Raw genomic sequence first — 23,650 nt, 5'->3', positions numbered from 1 at the left:
ACCGACTAAGCCACCCAGATGCCCCCAAAGTCTCCTCTTTAAACTTACACTTTATTTATTTATTTTTTTTACACAAAGATAGTTATCCCACACTGCTGGACACCATACCTTTCCACTCACAACCAATCCATATCAGAGCATATCTGCCTCATTCTCTTTCATAGTTGTATGGCTTTCCTATCCATGCACACTAGAAATTATCTAAGCACACTCTACCTTGTGGACAGATAATTAGTCGTTCTCTGGAATTTTACTCCTATACTTGATGCTATAGTTATCATCCTTCCACATATATCATAGTGATCTTTTAAAATCATAGATTAAATTCTGTGGTAAAAAGGTTCTTCAGGGGGCACCTGGGTGGCTCAGTCCATTGAGCATCTGCGTTCGGCTCAGGTTGTGATCTCAGGGTCCTGGGATCGAGCCCTGCATCAGGCTCCCTGCTCAGCGGGGAGTCTGCTTCTCCCTCTCCCTCTGCTTCTCCCCCCAACAGTCCTTTCTCACTCTCTCTAAAATAAATAAATAAAATCTTTAAAAAAAAGTTTTTTTATTTCCCCAGAGTTTTCATCAGAGAAAGCAAGAGAGCAAGATGAATTAGAAAATAAACTTGGTATGTTATAATTTGTTCAGTATTATAAATGCTATGCAGGTAATTGGAATTAAGGGGAAGAATAAATCATTTACCTTGATTTTCTTCTCTGGACTATATCTCATGGTAATCATGGGAGCACTTTTTTTAACAAAAGAATTGTAGCTAATAAGTGGATAAGAAAGGATAATTAGAAAATCGCCATTTGTAATCCTAATTGATCGTCACCGGATGAAGCCGTTAGATGAACAGTTACTGGGGGTGGGGCTGGGGTAACCAGGCTGACAGTCCCCGGATCCACTATTCAATGTGAATGTCAGGAAGAGTAGGATTGCTGTGAGGTAATGTGAAGTACACGGTTCCTATTTTAAAGAAGCCCTGATGTCACCTATAGAGTATTCTTGCCAAAGGAAGTTGAACCTGAATCCAAGCACTCCTTTAGGGCTGACTTCCAGATTGTAGGAAACACAGGGAATCGAGAGGCAAAGGCACTACTAGAAGCAGACAGACAGATCCAGAATGCAGACATTCTATAGATCACTGGGCCCAGTCCCTTCCAAAGCCAATGGCATGACAAAACAAAAAGAGTAGGCATGCTCTGCGTTTGAAGAGACTGAAGGGAGATGGCAGCTAAATGTAGAGCGTGGACCTTGTTTGCATCCAGATTCAAGCAAACCCAAAAGTACAAAGGCATTTTTTATGTCAAGGAAATTTGCATATGCAGTGGAAACGGATGGCACAGGAAATCATTGTTAAGTGTGATAGTGGCATTATGTTTCACTCAAAAATGTCCATTTTGAAAAGGGAAACATACTAAATATGTTTGGGTTGAAATAATGAAGTTAGGGTTTGATTTTATATCATCTAGCAACTGAAAAGAAATTAAGAAAGAAAAAGAAAAAGTGAAAAGGGGAAGGCAGGCATGACAAATCATAATGGCTGAGTCTATGTGACGGGTTTGGGGAGGTTCATTACACCAGTTCCCTCACTTCTGTGCATCCTTAAGCGTTTTCATAAAAACATTACTGGATAAACAAAGATGGAAAGGTAGATTCAAGGAAAGAGACAATTGCCATGCTATTAAGGTAACTAAACGTTTGTAACTTAACTTATGTGGCATCACCGCTTTTTTTGTGGAAAGCTCTCAAACGAAATATTTTTGTCCTCATAAATTGCTATGCAAGGGAAGCATAATGTAGCTTGAATATTTTTAAACTAAATATGAAAAAATGTGGCATAGAGAGAGAGAGCTTAAGGACATATTTAGCTGTCTTGGCTCATATTAACATTTAAGCTTCCATCTATGGAGGAGAAAGTTACTATAAAGAGGAAGCTAGGCAGAGAACCTGGACTTCCCTGTACCTCTCCTGACCCTCGTATCCCTGCCACCTGGGTTCAGTGAGGCTACAGACAGACATCTTCCTTTCCCTGCTTTCAGATCCAGAGTCTGGCTGGAGGGGAGGAGGCCCACTCCTCTGCCTAGAAAGGAAAGAGGATAACATTGGTGCCCCGGGGTTTCTTTAAGGCCAGGAGCCCTTATGGGACCAAGGCAATCAGATGGTCTTGAGTTATCCAAGGGAGGCATCAGGCTCTTTGAAGAGCAATGGCACATAGTGGCTGGACCTGCATGGAGCTGTCCATGGTGCTGAGCTGCCTCCCTTTTCTTTTGACAGCGAGGGGATACAAAATGATTGGCTGTCAAGTTTTTATATAGAAGAAAAATGCATCAAGAAAAATGAGAAAGTCTAGATATGTGCATAGTCAGTGTTGGGGGCAAGGTGGGGAAGCCGGTATTAGTGGACCTAGTCATGACCCTGAGATTCATGGCCAGGACTTAGTTTTTGAAAGTATTAAGGCATGGGAAAAACTCTGATTCCAGAGAAATGTAGGTTTCCTGTGACTGACGCATGGAAAAAATCAGGAATGGATCTGAGAGGGTGAAACGTGGCTATAAATAAATTCTATTAAAACTATATTAAGTCCCTACTATAGAACAGGCAATGTGATAGGCATTAGGGAAAGAGCAATGAACAACGGTGTAGTTAGGAACTAAGCTTGATTTCTAAAATTTGTCTAGAAACACAGGACATTTTCTAACTGATGAAAGTGTTGAAATGGTGGCAATCAACAGTTTTCAGTTGCCTGCCACCCTGGGGTAGAAGGGTCAACATGCTGCCAGGGGGATGGTGGAAAGGTGAGGTCTGCTATCCCCACCACCCTGACTTTGAGCGGGAGCTACCTTTGTTGTCATGCCAGACCCTCAGCTTGCAGAGGTGGCCCAGGCTCAGCATGTCAGAGAAGTTGAATGTGTCTGTGTTGTTCCGCTCAAACTTGTTCCAATTGGCGGACTGCTTCAGGGCCAAGGTCCCGCTGTCCCCGTTCTCCCCGAAGATGATGATGAACACATTGGCATCGGTGCCTGCTCCTAAGGAGTGCATAAAATAAGGGCTCTGGGTGCCACCCTCTCCAACACACAGCCCACTTGCTCTGGTTTCCATCCTGGCTTCCTTGGAGGACTCAGCGGTGCAGATGGGAAGTTTAACATCGATGAGTCCAGTGGAGAGGCTGGAAAGGGCTGGCTAGTTTCCTGGGACTCCTGGGTCTCCAATTCTATCCTTCATCTTATCTCTGTGCCTTATAAATGCTATTGGGCCAACTGGAGTCCTGGTTAGCAAGTGTGAGTGGTTTAGTGCAAAAACTCATTTATTTCTGGGGAAATATACCCATACTTAAAAGGTGTGCTGAAGACTGGCTTTGCAGTTTAGAGATCCAGGCTCCTTCCTGCACAACGTGGGTTCAGAAGGAAACAGGAAAGTTCCTTGTTACCCAGATCTACCCCTGGTTGACAGTCTATATTACAGCTTTGTATAATTTGCTTAAGCCAGATAGAGGTTTCTTTTTAACCCTAGTTAAATAGAAAATGTTTCTGGAAGAGGTAGCTCCATGAAGCTTTCCTAACATACACACCCTGCGGTTATCCAGGGACTTATCAACTATTTTCTGAGAACACATCTTGAGGGACTGTAGGAGTAGAAAACATGTGGACACTTGGAGCTTTTAGCAAAAAGAGTGAAGCCTCCACTGTTAAGAGAAAGGAAGAAAAGTGGTGCCAACAAACTTACCCACGATACTGACCCATCACTTATGCCTAAGATCCTACCATGAGAGCTTAATTTCTTTGGCTAAATGCTTCTCTGTTGAAAACGTAAGCTATTAGGGCCAACACGTTAATCCCTCACTAGTCATTTACGATCAGTATGAATGAGTTTGTCGCATTCCTTGCAAGAGCTCCTGAAGAGCAGTTTTGATATAGAGAAGGGCAGGCGGGAGACATTGCCTCCACGGTGAAAGCGTGTTCCCTCTCAACCTCAGACCTTCGCAAACACTAGCATTTTTGCTTGGAAGGCCCTTCAACTGGTGTTCCATCTGCCTCAGTGGCATCTGTTTGTCTTTCTGCACCAGGCTCTGGTATCACCCCTGGGAAGCCCTCCATGACCCTTGTCCCTGATCCCCAGCTAAGTAAGGCACCCTGTTCTGGGTTTCCGAGATCCTGCGCAGACCTCTGTCAGAGCTTCACTGTCATTGCTCCACTAGAATGTCTGACTCACAAGACTCCTCAGACTCCAGGCCAGAGCTGGCACACAGAAGATGGTTGCCAAGCACATGGATGTGGGAAGGAACCCAAGGGCATCTGAGACGCGTAGCACCCGGGTGAGGGGCATGAGGCAGCAGCAGGAAGACAGAGGGCCTCTGAGTCACACTCCTGCACAGTTTTCACAAGTGCTTGACCAGAGTGCACAATTAGGTTCTCCCAGACCTGCTTGAGGGAGGAGGGTCAGAGCCAATTCGGTCACTAGGAGGAAATAATTTGGACAGAAAGTGACACATGGTGGAAAGGACTCACATTGACTAACATTTGGCTAGCAGCCCAAGAAAAGTGAGAGACTGACCGGAGCCCAGGACCTGATACAGAATTTGAGGGAGGGCAAGGGTAGCGGGACGTGGGACTGGGAGATGGGAGGGATGCCCTGACTCACCCAGGATGTCACTGGTCTTGACTGAGACAGTGTAGGAGGTCCACTCCATCATCTCCTCCCCATCAATGACAGCGCACATTTCACACACGAGGGTCTTCTTGCCCTTCCGCTGGGACAGCCAGTCTCCATAGTAGAACATGGTCAGGTCTCCGGTATCCATGTTCTTCAGGAGGATCTGGGTGAGAGAAGCCAGTGTGGAAACATCCTCTCTCCCCTCCACCAGCTGTCCACCTGCGAATGCAGCCCGCTCGGCTGGACCCCAAGGACCCACTATTCCAGACCTAAGATGAATTCTGATTTAGATTCTCTGGGACAAAGACCCTGCCCAGTATGCTTTGCACAGGGTCAGAAGCCCCTTAGTTTGGGGATTTGGAAATGGGTAATTCATCCAAACATGTTTCTGAGAGGTACCTGTTATTGTGCACAAGAAGTGTTTGTTGAATGAATGACAGAAACACGGACCAACCAAACCACTGTCAGCCACAAATACCTGAAGTTGGCCAAATTGTCCTTGGTATGGGCACCATATTGTTGGCTCAAGAAAAATCTGTTAAAGCCTGAACAGGGGAGTGGGAGCCTGACGGGACTCGGGACAGATGCCTTTGGTGGCTGGGAGATTTAAGGACTGAATCAGGGAGAGCAGAGCCCAAGATGGGAAAAGAGGCAGCTACCTAATGTGTGATCACAGGGCACCAAAAGCTGCCTGCCATCCTGCCTGAAGTCCCCAACAGTAGAGCCTCTGCTGCCCTGGTTCTTGCTGTTCCTCTGCCAGTCCTCCCAATTTACCTCCTCCAGGAAGGACACACTAAGTCTCTGTCCACATTACACTGACAGTGCATTCTGGACACAAATAACTAAAACTATGTTCTCCGGTTAATTCACACCAAAGGGCACACTGGATTATGTAGGTCTGGTTCATGTCGTAACCCTCTAAAGTGACATTTGCTCTTTAACCTGGTCCACTGATAACCCAGAAGAGCAGGAAGAAGGGCTGGGCAGCAGGTGGAAGGAAGACATCTTACCCTCTCCAGGAACCATTCAGGCCGGCTGCCCAGGCCATCAATTCGGATCCGCATCTTGGTGAATGGAGCAATGTCCAGGATCTCCATGACGAAGGTGTCATTCTGCTCCCGCTCAAATCTAAGGGAAGAGAGGAGGGGCATGAAGTGAGGACACTGGCTACAGTGAGGAGCTAGGCCAGGGTGAGGAGGGAAGGGGAGGCTCCCAGTGACTCCCCAGTAGTTTGTCTCTTGCACCCCAGATGGGTTCTTGAAAGACTGGGTTAAGTAAGTTTGGCTGATAGCATTGGCTCTGAATCAGCCTCTGGGTCCTAATCTCATTCCACTAGCCACCTACAGCAGTCCCAGCTTCTCTCTGGGACTTGGTTTCCTCATCCTTAGTCTGGGGGAAATGACACTGGCCCTGCAATCTCACAAAACTGTCAGGAGGACCAAATGAATGTGACATCAACTTAAAATGTAAAAGGAATTCCATACCTGCAAAGCTTCAAATGAAATTCTAGGAGTGACAGGGCTGTCATGAATGGTGGGGCAGGTTGTACACTGCTCAACTCTAGATGGTACCATTTACATTTTTCTATATACAATCTGCAAAACTAATGGCCTGAGATTAGGTAATGTTACCAATAACTATTAAATGGCAGGCAAAAAGAAGGCAATATTGCTTTTGTTGCTATTACTGTTTTTCTGCTGAATGACCTCATTATCTCAGAGACGCTCTACCTTGACTTCTTAACTGCTCTTCCTACAGGGCTACATGTGTAATGCAACCTTCAGTGCTGACTGCTTGACTGCTGACTGATTCCAGATGCTGCTGTTGCTAAGCCCTTGGGCGTAATGGAAGCAGCACTGAAGACAGGACCCTGCATGGAGACTGAGCTTCCTTATATACAAGACATATGTTTAAAAACAGGCCACAGCCAGTGGGGGCTGGGACTGAAAATGCTGCAAACTGGGAACTACTCCTTGTTTTAGAGACAGAGGTGGAACAGAGGCCTAATCCTTTGTGATAACTTACTCATGTGTATTTTATGATTATTAGAAGTGAAAACATTCTCCCAGAAATCTGCCCTAAATCCCTCCTGCTCTGATCTAAGCCCTGCCTGTCCTCTGGTCCTGTGGAAACTAGAAGGAGGTGCTCACAAGTTACTTGTCGAGTTCAGAACACATACGGGAGATTCTCTCAAATAATCTTTCAACTAGCTGATTCCTCACTAGGTGCATAATTGTGCAGATCAAAGGAGTTTTAGAATTTTTTGCTTTGTGTTTCTCTTTAATTTTCACCCTTTGAATTTAGCCCAGTATTCCCATTTTAGGGAGATTTTATGGTGGGGCAGGTATAAAAGGGAGAAAGAAATAAGCTTTTCTTCTAGAAGACTAAAGAGTGGACGACTCTGCCCCCTCGCCCTTTATTACAGGCTAGACACCAATTACTACTGGATGGACCACCTGTCCTCAGGGTAAAAGGCCCACGTCCAAAGCGAAAGCCCCTCTGCGGCCCTTCATCCCTCCACGACTCACTAGCCACATCTTTCCTGCTGCCCCAGACCCCTCAAGACACCTCAGCTGACATGCAGGAGGACTCCCACATGGAGAGGCCACCCTGGGAGTGGTGATCAGCCTCTGATCCAGGTCCCCGTGCCTCTGGCTCAGGAAAATAGGGCAGGTCCAGAGATGGCCCCGCTCTCTGCTCAGAGGAGCCGCTACTCAGCAGCTGAAAAGGGGCATTTGGGGGAGTGCAACCTTTGGCTGTCCCTCAATCCTTTCCTGTTCTGGTTTCCTTCTCTTCCCTGCTCCTCACCAAAGGCTGTCCTTGGGAAAGGGCCCAGCACCCACTTACTCCCTGGTCTCTGTGACCTAGAAGAGCCAGGGAGCTAACCAGGGCCAAAGCATTCGTGTGGAAAAAGCAGCTATTGAGTGGAAGAATTTCAGACATGGCTAAGAAGCTAGGGAAGGTTTGTGGGTAGGGAGCCGGCAAAGGGGCTAGCTGGAAGACAGGGAAGAAGGGTGTGGGGTCCGAAGCTGGCCTCGCTGGGGCAGCCGCTGAGGCAGTCTGCCTTTGTGCCCTTAGAGGAATGGCTGGGGCTCCTGGGAACGGCAGGGCTAGAGCCTTCTCTGCAGCTTCATGCTAGACCAAGCTGCCTCCAGGCTGGAATCTCTACACCAAAGGCCATCTGATTCAGGCCCTGTCGCCTCCAGTGACGGGCCCTGCATCAGCCTGGGGCAGCCCTTTCCCTCTCTGGATGGCCGTGGCCAACTCCTAATACGTTTGGTTTACATTGAGCTGGACCTCCCCTCACTGGCCCCAGCTCTGCCCACCAGACCTAATGGTTTCATTGTCAACAGTTCGGCCCTACTTGGTGCCTCTACTCCTCTCCCCAGTCCTGTGCAACAGGCCATCTGGCCTCTTTTCTCCGGGCCTCCACAATGGAACACTGGGCAGCAGTGAAAATGAGCAAATCGCAGCCACACCCAGTGGCTCAGAGAAATCTGAAAATCCTAATGTTGAGGAAAGAAAGAAAACATAAAAGAACACCCGCAACCTGATTTACTTACGTAACACTGGAATCCAGACTAAACGGAAGCTGATTGTTGAGGGAGGCCCGCACAGGGCCGGGATCAAATGATAAAGGAAAGCAAAAGGGTATCGACCTTAAAAGCCAAGACAAGCTCACTTCTAGGGGTGGGGAGGTCCAGTGAACTGGCCTGGGGGGTGGCTGCCTAGGTTTTGCTCTGTAAGTGTTTACAGTTTATGTACATATATATGCATGCATGTTACATTTGTTATATATATATGAACAGACGGCTGGATACAAGTAAATATAACTACATTCTCGGATTAGTTGGTGCCAAAGAGCCATGAGGTTATTGAATTATGTAGACCATAGAAGGACATCTATCTCCACCCATATATATTTCCTAATAAACATTAAAAAAATTAAATGTCCCTGGAACTTTTGACCATTCCTTAGATGACAGGGTCTTCAGAGCCATGCTCTGTGGGTCACAGCCCCTGAGGTAGGGTCCCAAATAAGCCCCCTGAGGGTGACCCTTAATGCAGCCACAAGTGTCTTCATAAGAGAGAGGCAAAGAGAGATTCGACACGTACGCAAGGGAGGAGGTGGTGTGAAGGTGGAGCAGGGACAGATCGCAAGATGCTGGCCTCGAAGACTGGAGAGACGTGGCCACAAGCCAAGGAAGTCGGGCAGCCCCCAGAAGCTGGGAGAGGCAAGGAATGGATTCTCCCCCAGAGCCTTTGAAGGGGGTGCGGCTGGGCTTGATTTCCGCCAAGTAATACTGACTTCAGATTTCTGGCCTCAGGAAAAGGGAGAAAATACATTTCCGGGGTTTGAAGCCACTAGATTTGCAGTCAATATTTATCACAACCCCAAGGAGCATGGATGGAGCACTTCGGGAACGTGAAGGGGGTTAGAGGAGGGCAGACTGCTCTGGAACCGGCACAGGGGGAGCCCCGAGGATGGGTGAGCAGCAGGACGAGTGCTTCAGTGGTGGTGTCAGCGTCCGCGGGTGCTGACGTGCCTGGGGGGTAACAGGCAGAGCCGACAGCCCCTGGCTCCTCGGATCCGTCCTCAGGGAGCATTAACATAAGTGAGCACGGCGCACGCCCCATGAGATAGAAGGAGGTGGCGGGGAGCCGAGTCCACCTGCCTGCACCCATATTGTACAAGCACCCTTGCAGTGGTTTGAATGCAGACCAAAGTCAAAGAAATCTCGAACAGATTCTAAATATCTGTCATCCTCAAATGCCATGATCAGGCCCCATGCATGTTCAAATCTGCCAATGTTGTCTTAAAGGGTGGCCTCCAGGCTGAGGATAATGGGTCAGGAGGGCTGACCCAGCAGTGGGGGCTGGGACTTTCCAACTGCCTGACCCGGGGGCCCTCAAAGGCAGCCTGCCTTCCTCTTCTGTCCCCTGAGACTTGCCTCCAAGCCCGACTGAGGGAGGGACTCAGCCTCCCCAGCAACTCCCCTGCCCTTGAAGTCCCCAAAGATGGGCCCCTTCCATTCTCAGAGCTTTCATGCTACCCAGGTAGCATGAGTTCCAAGTGATAAAGATACAAAATGCACGAGCTTATCAAGCCCTGGCCATGCCCACTGCTCCAATAGTTCCTTCCTGCCTCCTGAACTGGCAACGGGAACCCCACTGGGCTCTTCCCTCTGCTGGCGCTCCTTTCGGCTCAACTCCTCATCTCCTTTGCACTGAGGGCTAGTGAAAGCCATGGAGCCATTCTGTTGGGCAGACCCACAGAACTCTGAATTCCCTTTGTTTCCAGACCAAGCAATCTCCCAGGGCATGAGGTCTTTACCGGGCCTGGGAGTGATTCCTTACAGGTACTTACTTCCCTAAAAAAAAGGCCACATACCTTTGTCTAAAAATAGCACCTATCCCCACCAGACACCAACTGACTCAAATTCCACCATTAGAGACTCATTCCTTGGTTTACACCTTACCTTTTGAGGATGACATCGTTTTGGATGCCACATTAATTCACCAGCAACTCGGTGTGAATTATTTTACCAGAACCATTTCCCCCAAAGTGGCAAGATAAGAAGTTGGGGACTTCAGCTGGGGAGTGGGGTGAGTGAACGGCTATCGACTTCGGCCTCTGGGTACAGCATCTGACAACAGGGCAGCTGCAGCAGGCAAACCCACGTCATACCGCCTCTGTGTGCGCACGCATGGTTCTGCCTCCTATCTGGTCACGCACCATCTCTTGGGGGAGAAGCACCTCCTTGCACAACACCAAGCTGTGCACATGCCACAAGCCCAGTGAGTCTTACTACCCAAGTCCCTGAGTCGAGACGCTGACGCGCGAAACCAGTGCAGGTCAAACAGAGCCACCTGCAGATGAAATAAAGCAAAACTTGCCTTGGGTAAGAGCCCTGAGCTTGCAAACCAGAGGAGTTAAGGAAAAAGGGCTCTCAGCACAAAACAAGTCTTTATTCAGAAAAACAAAATCCTTTAACTAACAAGGTGCCTCGAATCATTTACAATATGGTTATACTATAATGTGACTCTCCAGCAAGACCTCTAGAATTTAAGCACTGCCAGGAAGGCGTCTACCTCTCCTACCAGCAGTTATGTCTGCGTATGTCTGTGAAATAAGGTGGCATGTTGACATGGGATAATCAATTTAAAAAAAACCAAACCAACAGGACTTTGGGTTGGGATGGACTTTGGGGGCAGAGTATAGAGGTGAAGACTGACAGAGCATGAGAATCCAAACAGACGGTGGCCAGGCCACGTAAGGCCACGGAGCTGGGCCCCCCCACCTCTGCAGCGGGCCTCCCAGGTGGCCAGACCACAGCGGGAGCAGCAGCAGGCCCACAGTGGCTGGGACTTGGTCCACGACTGCCAGCTTGGGCTCTGGGGTCGCCCCGCTCTGCTGCTCAACCTATCAGGGGCCAGGGATGGCCTGGGGGCCAATGGCTGAACACAGAAAACCAGCCCAAACTCAGGACTGTCGGAGTCAGGGATTCAGTGAAAGGGGCAGACAGTAAGAGCTGTAGGAGTTCGCCTTTATCGTCATTACTCATCGCCTAAGGGGCAGTAGAGCCTCATGTTTATGACTAGGGACCCCGGGTACAGCTCCCGGTGCCATGGTCTGCTGGTCATGTGACCTTTGACAGCATGACTTCACCTTGCTGTGTCTCGGTTTTCTCTTATCAGAAATGGGATGATAAAAACGGTCCTCACAGAGCCGCAGGGAGGACGAGCTGTGTCAGTACACTCAGTGGGCTTAGAGAAATGCCGGGCACATGATAAGGTCACTCCGGTGTTCAGGCTGTTGCTGCAGTTCCCCAGGTGTTAGGCAGTGTGAGTTCGGGCATCCTCTCCTCCTGGTTATACTCAGTCTCCAGCATCTGGGACAGTGCCTGCCATATACTAGGTGTTCAGTCAGTTTTTAATATTTATAAAATTCTTTGGGCTTTTTATTTTGCAATCATTTTAGAGTTGTAAGAGAGTTGCAAGAATAGAACAGTTTCTGTGTTCTCTTTGCTCAGCTTTCCCTAATGTAAACATCTTACATCACCATGGTACAGTGAAGGAAAGCAGGAGACTCACAATGACACAATGCTATCAACTAATATACAGACCTTACAATAAACATTTTTAAGTGATGAAAGGAAGAAAGGAGGGAGGGAGGGAGGGAGGGAAGAAAGGAAGGAAGGAAGGAAGGAAGGAAGGAAGGAAGGAAGGAAGGAAGGAAGGAAGGAGCATGCTGTGGGCTGAAGCGATCAAGGAAGGCTTCCTGGAGGAGGGGGATTTGAGCTGGGCCCTGGGAGAGAAAGGTCCTGGGACAGAAGAGAATGGGTGAAAGGAATTCCAGGAGGGAAGAATCACATGGATAAAGGTGTGGAGGCTAGAAGGCCCTAGGTATGAGGGGAGAGTGAGGGAAGCAATCTGATCGAGGCAGGGTGGGATTAGAGGCTGGGGGATTGGATGTGCAGAGGGGCGAGGGGCGGAAGCCACCTCTGGATACCTGGCCTTCTTTTTGTCCAACTTTACTTCCTCTGTGCTGCCATTGATGCCGTAGAGGGTCATGAAGATGTTGGAGTCGGTACCACCGCCGACCACATCACCCGTCCACACCGTCATCTCGTAGAGCACCTGCAGGGAAAGGGATGCGAGTCCTGGGCCTTGGCCTGCCTCACTCTCCCCAGGGCAAGACGCCCTCCAAGCTCGGTGGCTCTGAAAAGAGCCCTTCCCCTAATCCATTTCTAATGCCTGGAGAACAAGAGTCGGGCCTTGTCACTCTCTGTGTCCTTGGCTGTGTCCCGTCCGGGGCTAGACAGAAGTTCAGTCTCCGACAGAGAACACATGTGTGCTGGAAGCATGACCGAAAGCCCCAGTATTCCCCAATTTCTTTGTCAACCAAACCCCAGGCTGCGCTCACACAACTGAGCAGCACGTGGTGGCAGGACAGTGGGTTTTGGAGTCAGCTAGCGGGCCTTTTGTACCCGGGCCTGCCACCTGCCAGCTGTTGAACTTGGGTGGACACCTCCCCCCCAGCCCCCCATGGCCAGGCTCAGCTTCCTCCACCGAGAAACAGGGATAGACGTTTGTAGAGCCGTGGGAGTTGCAGATAGTTCACCCCGGGCCCGTGCCAGGCCTGCCATGAGCTATGGGTCAGCAAGCAGCAACTGCAGGTCCACCCTGTATCACGCACGGCCAGCACACACCCGAGCCAGCACACACCCTGAACGTCCGTGAGCGGTGATGTTTGAAGGAGCTCTGGCTCCATTCACTTGTGAAGTAGGACAGCCACTGAGTCCATGATTTGCTCTGCAGGTTGGGATTTTGCCCTTTTGCCTGAGGTTTGTTCCAAGGAGGGTGTGTTCCTTCCGTCTGTCTCCACCAGCTCTTCCCTGGACGGTGCCCCCACTGGTTCTTTCTCCAGAGGCAGCCTTGTGGCAAGAGGGGTCATCTTTACTCATGCTCTGGAACGTCCCCTGGCTTCTTACTCCCTTCCCTCCTGCCAGGGGCCCAACGACTAGCATAGGTCTCAATGGCTCGGGAGAGGTTTGCACACATGGCCACAGAAACGCCAGGCTGACTGTCTCCCCTGAACACAGCTGGCCCTTCCCTTCCCCTGTGACTGCAGCAGTGCATTCGCACCTGTTCAGGTGCCTGGTCCCCACTACCCGGAAGCCCTCGAACTCAGAACCCAAGTTATTTGCACGTTGTGCCTGTTGGGTGCCGGGTGCTTTTCAAGCATCTAGAATCTTCACCATGATGCTTATGAGGTTAGAAGTGGCATTTGCAGGTCTGGCCCAGAGGACAAGTTCAGTACTTGTTTGCCAAGGTAATGATTGAAGAGCCTCTTGCTTTATCAGGAAGATCCTCTCAGACCTTAACACGGCATTGCGGTGGCAGAAGGAGCTACTGGGAATGAAAGCAGGAGCCTGACACTTTTTTGCTCTTATTCAGACAGGCATGAAAAATAGAAAGATCAAAATGAGTGCTTTGGTGACCCCATGGAGACTGGCCCCTTAAGGCTAGTCCCTCCAGACTGTCGTGCTCTCTGGGCCCATCTTTCTCTCCTTTACACAGACACATCTCTTTTTAGGCAATAGGTTGTTTCCAGAAAGAGACACAGAAATGGAGCTTTTGTAATTGCGGTCTGATATCTCCTGGGGAGATGGCCAGTCCAAAGAGCCCTGTGGTTCTTTGCAAAGTGAGAAACCTGTGTTCTTTTGTAACATGAATAATAGGGGCGTGGGTCTGCATTTCCACAGACTGAAAGGCTCAGGGGGAGATACAGCTGTACTGAGTGGGGTGTGCGTGTGTGTGTGGGGGGGTGGCACGTACACAGACACACTCACGCCCACATGCATGCTGGGAACTGGGTCAGGACAGAGGTCCCCGGATGAACCCTGTGCTCACCCACACCATCCATCTGGCCACAGATGGAGATGTCTGGGTAAGGGAGGGGAGTGTATCTATGCTGTAGAAAATTCTGCTTTCTGGCTCTCAAGCAGGGGAGGGGCAGGCATCCACACTCCTGCCTGTCAAGGTTCTCAGAGCCCCAAACTCAGCCCTTCCTTCTGTTTCCATATACAATATAAGCAGGGCACACTCAGGTCCAGGATGGTTTCTTCTTATCTTTGTAGGACACCTTCTGACCTAAATCTATGGCCCATGGGTTTAGATTCAGGAACAGAGTTGAGGGCTGGAGCATTCTGTCGACCCCACAGCTTTTTGGAGGGAAAGAGAAGCCTCTAGGGTCGCATGAACCAGAACTGTCTGAACCACCAACTGGCCATGTATCCTTGGGCCTGCACCCAGGCCTCCAGCACTGAGTTGTGAGTTCACACAACTTCGTCCTAGGTCATTGGATCAGTTAGAGGTGGAGCCAGGACAGGAGCTCCGAGCTCCTGCCTTGAAGAGGGTCCCATGCAGGCAGCTCTCACTGCGCCGCAAGATCCGAGGCACACGGTATCCTAAATGCTATCTTTCCCCACCACCGTCCTCGGGCATCGAGGGAGCCTTTAGAAAAAAAACTCCACACATCTATGCAGAGCTTGCAGTGCTCTTCATGGACTGCTCACGATTTCATTTGCTCTCACCAAGATCTTACATGGAACGGGTTGGAAAGTGCTATTTCCATGGACTGTAGGAGAAGACCAAGGCGATTTGCCCAAGGTCACATAGCAGTAGACCCAAAGAGACTCAAGTCTCTTGGCTCCTAGCAAAGCGAGTCTGGCTGGTATACCAGGCTGCAGCCCCTGCCAGTGCCCCAGTGATGAGTCTCCTGCTTCCCTCATTCCTGTCCCCCTTTCTGCTCTCCTACCCCAGCCTGCACGGCCCTTGCCATGCCATATGCACACCCAGGCCCCTCTCTATACCTTTTTCCCAATGTTCACCACCATGGCATCCAGGAGGTCGAAGACACGGGAGGTGACACCATCGCCCCGGTCCTTGGCAAGCCAGCAGTTACAGCGCAACGTGTACTTGGTGCCTTGGGTGGGCACAGCTAGACACAGTTCCTCCACCAGCCAGCAGCTCTCAGGGGAGGCCCCATCGTGGCCCAGCTGGGAGGGAACATAGAGGGTCTGGGTAAAACTGGGAAGGAAGCCCTCACCACTCAGCATCCCCTTCCTTATTCTGCACCCTCCTTCCTCAGTGCTTCCTCCTAATTTGCTCTGCATGCAGACCCAGGTCCCTCCCATGGAGGTGAGGAGGTTTTGCAGATAAAATAGAGGAGGTCTCTAATCAGATGATTTTAAGTTAATCAAAAGATTATTCTGGGTGGGCCTGACCTAATCAGGCAAGCCCTTTAAAAGAGGGTTCAGATGTCAGAGATGGGAGAAGTCAGAGAGATTTGAAGCAGAAGAGATCACGTCTAATTGGCCTTGAAAAAAACAAACTGCCATGTTTTGGAGAAGGCCATGTGACAGGGAAGGCCTGCAGCCTCTGGGAACTGGTGGCCTCAGTCTTACAACCGCAAGGAAATGGATTCTGCCAACGGCCAATGAGCTTGGAAGAGGACTCCCAGCCTCAGATGAGACCACAGCCCTAGCAGCAACTTGGTTTCTGCCCAGTGAGACCTTGGGAAGAGGACCCAGCTAACTCACATCTGGACTCCTGACCCAGGGAACTGGGAAATAATATATCTATGTGATCTTAATCTAAGTCTGTGGTAATCTGTTACACAGCCACAGAAAACGAACACACCAGGCATCCCCATTAGGCGGGTGGAAAACCGAGACCTGGCAAGACAGTGACTCCTTCAAGGTCACCTAGTTGATGGCAGAGGCCAGGGGACCTTCCCGCATGACCTGCTCTGAGGAGGGGCTCCAGGTCAGTTGCTCTGCCTGCCCTCTATGCCTCCACCTGTTAGGTCCTTGTTGGCTCCTTCCTTCCCTGGGGGTGGGCACCATCCCATGACCCGGGGACCAGCACCTCTATTTTCTTGATGATGCCCACATCCAAGCCTGCAACATAGAACTCCTCCACGGAGCCACAGCTGAAGCCCTTCTTCCCACGGGGGAAGTCCAGCCAGATGCGGTTACTGCGTTCATCATCCTCCCCGATGAGTAAGATAAAGGCCCGGCTGTCGGTGGCCGCATCCTTATGCTTCCCGGTGGTGACCGACACATAGTAGGGAATCACTGCAAGAGATTATGGGGCCCAACCTCATAACGGGCCAGGTGGACATGGGTGGGCTCACAGACTTGGAAATGACCTTTGGAGAGCACAGATCTCAGCTCCCTGCCTCTGAGACAAAGTGCAACAGGGCCTTCCAGACCGGTGAATGATCTATGGTGAGCGTCTACTCTCCAGGGAATGGGAGATTGGTATCTCCCAAGTGAAGATCACCCTAAAATAGCATCCTTGGCACTTCTAAAAGCCCCGCTGACCAATGATCGCAGTTGCACCTAGCCCTCCCATGTGGAGTAGGGCAAGAACAATAGCCTTTCGCCAGGTGCGGGGGTCAGATGCTTGGAAAGCTTTCTGTAGTCAGCAAAAAGAAGGTTGGCGAAAACAAGGTCTCACGGAAAGTAGGAATTTGGGGAAGAAAAATAAAATAGTGCTATATGTGTAACATGGTAAATGGAAGTTCTAGAAGGCATCCATTTCCAAAGCAGACCAGATTAACCAATATAAAACCTTGCTCGGGTAGTGCAGCACAGAGTTCTAATTGCCCAGCAAGTATCCATTCTCCTTGCAGCTACGGGTGCTCATAAAATGGAAGCAGACATTGTTGGATGGGTTCCTAGGGAAATTTCTGACTCAGCTGGGAGAAGCACCCTTTGGCCCCTTACCCTTCCATTCCTTCTGCTTGGAATGTGGATGCGATGGCTGGAGGTCCAGCAGTCATCTTGGAGCCATGGGCAACCTTTAGGATGGAAATCCCTGACTTCACTGAAACCTGCTGTATCAGTCCCAGTTGCCTACCTTTGAACTTTTACGTGAGAGAAAAGAAAAATCCCTCATTTGTTTAAGCCACTATCTTGTCTCAGTCGCTTGTAGTTATTAACTGATAGAAACTGGAAACCCTTCTCTGGGATCATCTTCTTCCATATCTTGGGAGACAATGCTCTGGTATAGGTTATAGGTTATGTGGCTGTAGGTTGTGCAATTTGTATCTCTTTGAAAGTTTCCAACCTAGCCCTTCCTGGCTGGAATTACCAGCGCTGTTTTCTGCATCTGCCTACGGCCTTATTTCGTCTTTACAGGAGGGCTCCCTTGGCCTTTCACGGTTGATCACAGTGCTTAATTCAGGAGAAGCACTTTCTTGTGAGTCTGTCATTTATTCACAGAGTGAGAAAGTAGAATACAAAATGACTGACTCTGCTCAGCCCCAGAGACACCCCCCACTACATGGTCTCCTGGAGGGGAATACAGTGGTTGTCAGGCTCTATACTTAAGAGGGCTGAACAGATACGCAGTGACTTTAAATGTCGGATAAACAAACACAGAACTGCTTTACCTCAAAGATCTGGTTGGAAAAATGAGCTTGTCAGAACCAGTAGTGGAACGTAAATGCCCCTAAAACCATTTTAGGACTCCTCCCCCTTCCTCACCACATCACACTGCGTGGCTCAGGTCCTCCGTGTGATGCCCTCCTGACGCGCAAGGGGGCCTCGCTGCTGCTGCTGCTTCCGGTCTGCTGACAACCGTCCCTGGCCCTTGGGGCTGAATCTACATCCTGCGAGGCTGGGCAGGGGCACAGCGTGCGGGGACGCCCTCCTGGTGGCAGGGCAGCAGATGAAGGGCATCCTTCCCCTAACTTCTCTTCAGCTTTTGTGCCCCCTTCTGCAACAGGGCTGATCGCTGCCCTGGCAGGCTGTGGTGGGGCGGGAGAGCGGCCCTCTGTGTGAATTATCAAGCGTTCGGTGGGCCATGGCCTGCCCCGCCCCCGCGGAGCTCGTGGCCCGGCTTACCCGGGCCCTCCTGCACGTAGGCCGCCATGGGCCCCGTCACTGTGGCGACGTCCACGTCGGCCATCTTGGAGCTCAGGGCGATCTCCCAGAAGTCAGCCGGGCTGCTGCAGTTGCTGCTCCGGTCCCCGGTGTACTCCTGCCGGAAGAGCACGGCCCAGCCCCGCTACAGCTCTGGCACCTTCTGCCAGAGCACGAGGCACAGGGACGGGGCGAGCCCTGGCTGAGCCAAGTCCCCCCCCGCCCCCGCCTCTCCTGCACCTTCTCATAGAAGAGCCTCTCGAGCCGGCCGTCCTCCTTCTTCAGGGACAGCCAGCGCCCGCACAGGAACAGGAACTCGTCCTCATTGGTGTCGTTCCAGATCTCCACCTTCTCCACGTACCAGTCCGCACACCACTTGGTGTTGTCGTGGCGGAGCTTGATCTTGTAGATGACACCCAGGTCGGCGGCCTCGATGATGAACGTGTCCGCCTGGGGAGTCCAGATGGGGGAACTGGGTGGAGGTGCACGCCACTTCTACCCACTGCAACCCCGACCGTCCAGTACCTCCTACCCCCCTCAGCTTGGGCTGAACAGACCTTCCTAGCTGGGAGCCCTCCAGGCACAAGTCCCTGACACGGAGCGTTGGGTATTCAGAGGCCTCGCTTTCACCATGGCCCCTTCCTCCTGGGATACACCTGGTGGATGTCTGGAGGATGGAATGTGAGTGGGTGTGGGGCAGACGAGGGCGCTCAGCCTGGTCCTGGCACCTGGATGCCCTTGGTTATATGGAGTGTCAGGAGGAGTTCAGGTGGGGGGCTGGAGGGAGGAATGGGAGGGGGCTTGAAACTCCCAGGGGGAAGCTGGGAGGCTGTCAGAGGAGCCACTGGGCCAGGCCCAGGAGAGGAGACGGCAGGGAGAGGCTCTGGTGGAGGCCAGGCTGAGGGGAGCTCAGGGACGCCATCTGGGATGCGGGTGTAGGCAGGTTTTATGTGGGGTGTGATGTAAGGCCCTCTAGGGCCCCCTTTATCCCTTCAGGACAGGGTTGTGACACTCTGGGGTGCTTGGATTCTTTTGGGAATTGCTCAGTGAGATACAGAGTTCCAGGCCTTGGGTGAAGTGCAGTCAAAACACAGGCTGAATGTGGCCGGCAGGCACCTGGGGCAGGGGAGGAGAGGCTGGTGACCCTGAGTTACAGCGCTTTTCTTCCAGAAGATGTTAGATGTGCTGAGTCACTATGGAGTGCTGGGAACCCAGACATAAATCCAAGAAGGAAGCCCCTGCTCCTCCTTGGGACCTCCGAGCCCAGGACAGGGAGAGGAGGAGGGGGGTAATCACGGCCCACGTGTGGGATCAGCCCCCCGTCCGTGGACTAGATGCATGGCTGGGAAGACTCTTCAGGTGGTGGCAGGAAGCTAAGGATGGGTGGGTGGCCTTACAGGCACCCCAGCAGGTCACTGTGCGGGTGGAGGAGACTGCAGGTGAGCCGTGCACCCAGCCGCAGGCCACCGCACTCTGACAAGTGGCTAAGCTCATTAGGGCAGAAGCAGGCTCAGCCTATGACCTAGGAATCCCACTTCTTTGCTTCTGTCCTGAGGGGACACCTTTACATGTGCACAAGGATTTTTACTGCAGAGTCATTTTTACTGTGGAAAGCTGGGAGCCACCCGCCGTCCGGTGCTTGGGGAATGGCTAAAAACCTTGGCATATTGTGTGCAGAATGTCATGTGTGTGGTGGTTATGAAGAATGAGCCAGCTCTTTCTACGCTTGAATATCCTGACATAGAAAGATTTCCAAGGTACTCCGTGGCAGGCCAAAGGCGAGCTGAAGAAACATTCATATCGGCTGATGTCTTTTATGTAACAAATTAAATGCCATGGAACGGCATTATGGATTTTCTATGGGCACAAGTACCTGGATGTGGAGAAGATGCCCAGAAAGGTTTGGAGACAGGAGAGTGTGAGGCATTCTGTGGTGGACACTCCACACAGGGTGGCCGGCTCGGCCACAGAAGGTCGTGAATCCTGCCAAGGGCTCAGGCCAGATCTGGGATCGTGGAGAGCCGCTGGGGGGCTGTACGACTGTCAGTTTGGAGAGGTGAAATGAGGAGGCCCGGGGGACAGAACAGGGAGCCCAGGTGGCTCCATAAGCCAGGTCCGCTCAGGAGCTGATCTAGGAGCCGTGCAGAAGGGAGACTGTCCAAGACCTGGCTTTGGACTGGAAGTGGATGGGTGGGTGCTCGTGGGGGGAGGTGGCAACGGGGACTTCTGTCTTCTGGAGGAAATGGTCAGAGAAATGGAAGCTGCTAGATGCTCAGCACTGAACTTCAAGTCACATGAACAGTCAGTGAGTAAACCAGAAGTAGCTCTGGCCCCTTTGGTAGGAGGGAAAGAAGGGAAAGGGATGGGTAATAGAGCAGGGCAAAGCTTTTCCTTACGATGTCACCACTGCCGAGAGAGAAGACATCTGACTCTGAACCCAGAAGGGAACGGATTGCATCACCGTCATTTATAAGTTCATTCGTTAATGTGTCTACAAATTTTTCCTGTGCCTACTCTGTGCCTGGCTCCATGGATCTGGCCACAAAGAAACATCGATCTGTCAGCTGTGTGCTGCCTGCTGCTGTCTTACAATGCATCTCTGGGTGTCAGCTCCAGGCACCATCGAAGGCAGGGGAAGGTGGGCTCCCCAACCCTCAACAACACTCAGCACTAACGAAGAGCTAGGCACTTCAGATGCTTGACTCAGTGAACTTATTTTAGGGTGGAAAGAACTGAGACACAGAGATGGTAAGTAACTAGCCCAAGATCACACAGCTAGTCAGTGTCAGAGCCAGGATGCGAACTCAGGTGGTCTGGCCCCAGCCACAGGTCTGGCCACTGAACAGCACAGGTGAGTGAGCTTGATAATCATGTCCCCAGCATCGAGTCCGAGACACCACATGAGCCCCTTGACCTCTTTGCATTCCATTTTTTTTCCCCAAATGGATAGACCTCCACCAATTAGCTAGAAGTGCAGCAAACAATAACACCTCATGTACATGAGTGAGTGTGTGTGTGTGTGTGTGTGTGTGTGAAATTATTTCTCCCTGACACAAAGTGTTCTTTCATCTCCTGTTCTGTTTGTCAGCCCAGGGGTCTCAGTAGCTATCACACTGCTATTCCCACTTCCAAAGCAATAAAACAAAGCTAAAGGTAAATAGCCTGCTTCTTCCTCTCCCACTCCCCCTGCTTGTGTTCCCTCTCTCGCTGGCTGTCTCTTTCTCTGTCGAATAAATAAATAAAATCTTTAAAAATAAAATAAAATAAAGGTAAATAGTTCCTGGAACAAATGAATGGGGGCCCCCCCGGGCCTGACTTGCCCGGGACCTCGAGGCCAGGTCGGGACTCCTTCCAGATGGCCTGGCCCGTGGGGTCACCAGCCAGCTGCAGACCTTCTTAGATGCCGCTGCTATCCTTGCTCCAGAGCAAATTTCCTTCTCACAAGGAGCAAATGTTTCAGTGCCAAGGATCACGCCCAGCTGAGGGCTGGGCTTAAGGAGACCCCTGCTAAAAACCTCCTGGTCGATGCAGGAAACCCCCACGTGTGCACGGCCACGGGCAAGACCACAGATCAGGTTACCTTCCTCTGATAACCCTACAGCTACTGCCTGGCCTGTGGGGAAGTCTGGCAGATTCTGACGAATGGAGAGAAAGGCAAGAGGCTAAGGCTGAGTGAAGGGGGTGAGGCAGAAAGGGCCCTGGAGAAAGCTGAGCTAGAGCTGGAGAGGGAAGCCGAGCTGCTGGGAAGGAAGTGGGACAGATGTTTCCTTTCCCTAAAATCACAGTATGTTGGAGCCCTTGCCTAATAGAGGCCATTCTTGGCACCCCAGTAGAGTGCACTCTAATTGAGGCAGTGGGGTACTTGTCTGCTCCTCTAATCCCTCCACGCTCGCATGGGGTCTCGGTGCTGTCCAGAGCTCTGCAGAGCACAGCTGAACCCATTCACATAGGGCTCATTTTACAGACAAGGAAACCAAATCCAGAGAGGGTCAACCAGATCAGAAGCTGATGGCAGGAGCAGGCCTCCAGCCCCGCAGATGGGGCAGCTTCTGCCACTCTGTGACGTTTACCACCATGCTGGTGACCCACCCACAGTGAGCTGGATTTTCTGATGATGCCTCCCCGTGACCCCCAGACAGCCAGCAACCTGGGGCTCAAACAGGCGTCTGGCTTGCTCAAGCCCTACCCTCCACTCTACCTCCACCCCAGATCAGGACCCAGGGCCCACGCACAGGCTCAGAGAGGCGACCGGCCACTCTGCAGGGGGAAGCACCACGGGTAAATGCCCACACGAGGGAGTATGACACCGCACAAGGTTCACGGACAGGCTCTGGGACCGAGTGGAGCTGACTCCAGGCCACTGGACCTGGGAGGAGAAGAGAAGGGGGTAAACTCTGTGTGCCCCACATACCGTTCCTTTCTCGAATTTGTTGGTGCGGTTCTCTGACTTGCCAAGGTACCGCTCCCCAGTGTCCCCCAGATCTCCGTAGATGGTGATGTAGACCTTGGCGTCCGTCCCTGCCCCGGGAACGTTTCCTGTGAAGATCTGCACCGAGTACAGCACAACTGGGTGGGCAGTCCGACCGACGGACAGATGGACAGACAAAGAGAAGAAAAGAATGGCATTGCTTTAGGATGGAGGGAACTGGAATTGTAGGAGGTATTAAGCTTCTGGCCCTGGGCCCCAAGGAGGAGTTAGTGTCTGCCTTTTATTTGTTCACTTGTGCACATCTTGCTACAAATCCGCAAGGATTTGCCAGTGGGAAGTCTGCCCATCCGATCTGGACACAGGTGGCCTCGAAGACCCGGAGGATGGCGGCTTCTCCCAGCAGCTCTCAAACCATCCACCCATCCAGCTGCCTGCACTTCCGGGGGGAGCCCGCCCTGAGCTAAGGGCGTTGCTCATGAAAACCCAAAAAGAGGGATTCTCCCTCCCTGTCGTGACTGAGATGGCCTTTCTCACCAATCCTTGCGAGTGGGCTCAGACCACATTTAATTAAATCGAGAAAAGGAAGGTGACGTGAGTTGCTCATGCCCACAGTTATGGAACGTGTTCACGCCCACTGCGTGGTTCCTGGTCTTTTCCTCTTTTTCCCTTGGATGCCACTGCATTATTCTCTCCTGCTCTCCATCTGCCTCTCTGGTGGCTCCTTCTGGAGCAGCTTTACGGCTTCCTAATCTTCTTCCCGCCCCTCCGATGCCTGGTTCTGTCCTCTTCCCTCAGCTCCCCTCCCGCACACCCTGGCTGTTGACTTCCGTGACTTCCCCGAGTCTGTATCTCCAACCCAGTTCCTTCCTGGGCTCTGGATCCACAGCCCTGTCACGTAGGGGACACGTCCGCCTTGACTAGACGTCACAAACTCACCTGCGAACCTGAGCTCTGCAAGCCCCTTTCCGAACCTTCTCCCCACCCCCCCCCCCCGCCCGGCGCTCTGCTCTGCAGACCTTCTCGGTGCCCGGTGGGCATGGCTCTCAGGGGTCTGTCCCTACCCGGGCTGGGAACCAGGACTAGTCACACTGCCCTCCACCCCTGCCCAGCTCAGCTTAGCTCAGCACAACATCTGTCAGCATTT

At 51.5% G+C, this 23,650-nt stretch overlaps 1 protein-coding gene across 3 annotated transcripts in view; it reads right to left on the bottom strand.

The window, feature by feature from the left end:
* The window catches only part of LOXHD1 (lipoxygenase homology PLAT domains 1), a 162,930-nt gene that overhangs the window by 16,944 nt on the left and 122,336 nt on the right, over window positions 1-23,650 (bottom strand). For 2 of the 3 annotated variants that reach the window (XM_045790004.2, XM_087869997.1), the window contains 9 exons: window positions 22,489-22,643; window positions 18,318-18,527; window positions 18,060-18,195; window positions 16,075-16,283; window positions 15,018-15,203; window positions 12,152-12,279; window positions 5,649-5,766; window positions 4,627-4,801; window positions 2,829-3,014 (listed from right to left, as the gene is read on the bottom strand). In XM_045790004.2, the coding sequence (XP_045645960.2) occupies window positions 2,829-3,014; window positions 4,627-4,801; window positions 5,649-5,766; window positions 12,152-12,279; window positions 15,018-15,203; window positions 16,075-16,283; window positions 18,060-18,195; window positions 18,318-18,527; window positions 22,489-22,643 (1,503 nt within the window). The remainder of the gene's footprint in view (window positions 1-2,828; window positions 3,015-4,626; window positions 4,802-5,648; window positions 5,767-12,151; window positions 12,280-15,017; window positions 15,204-16,074; window positions 16,284-18,059; window positions 18,196-18,317; window positions 18,528-22,488; window positions 22,644-23,650) is intronic. The other variant, XM_087869996.1, reaches the window with a different exon arrangement.

The sequence above is a fragment of the Ursus americanus genome, chromosome 19 (assembly GCF_024610735.1).
Source record: "Ursus americanus isolate L20-20 chromosome 19, mUrsAme1.1.p, whole genome shotgun sequence".
NCBI lineage: Eukaryota > Metazoa > Chordata > Mammalia > Carnivora > Ursidae > Ursus > Ursus americanus.
The sequence above is the reverse complement of the archived record's forward strand: the minus strand, read 5'-3'. Positions and strand labels throughout refer to the sequence as shown.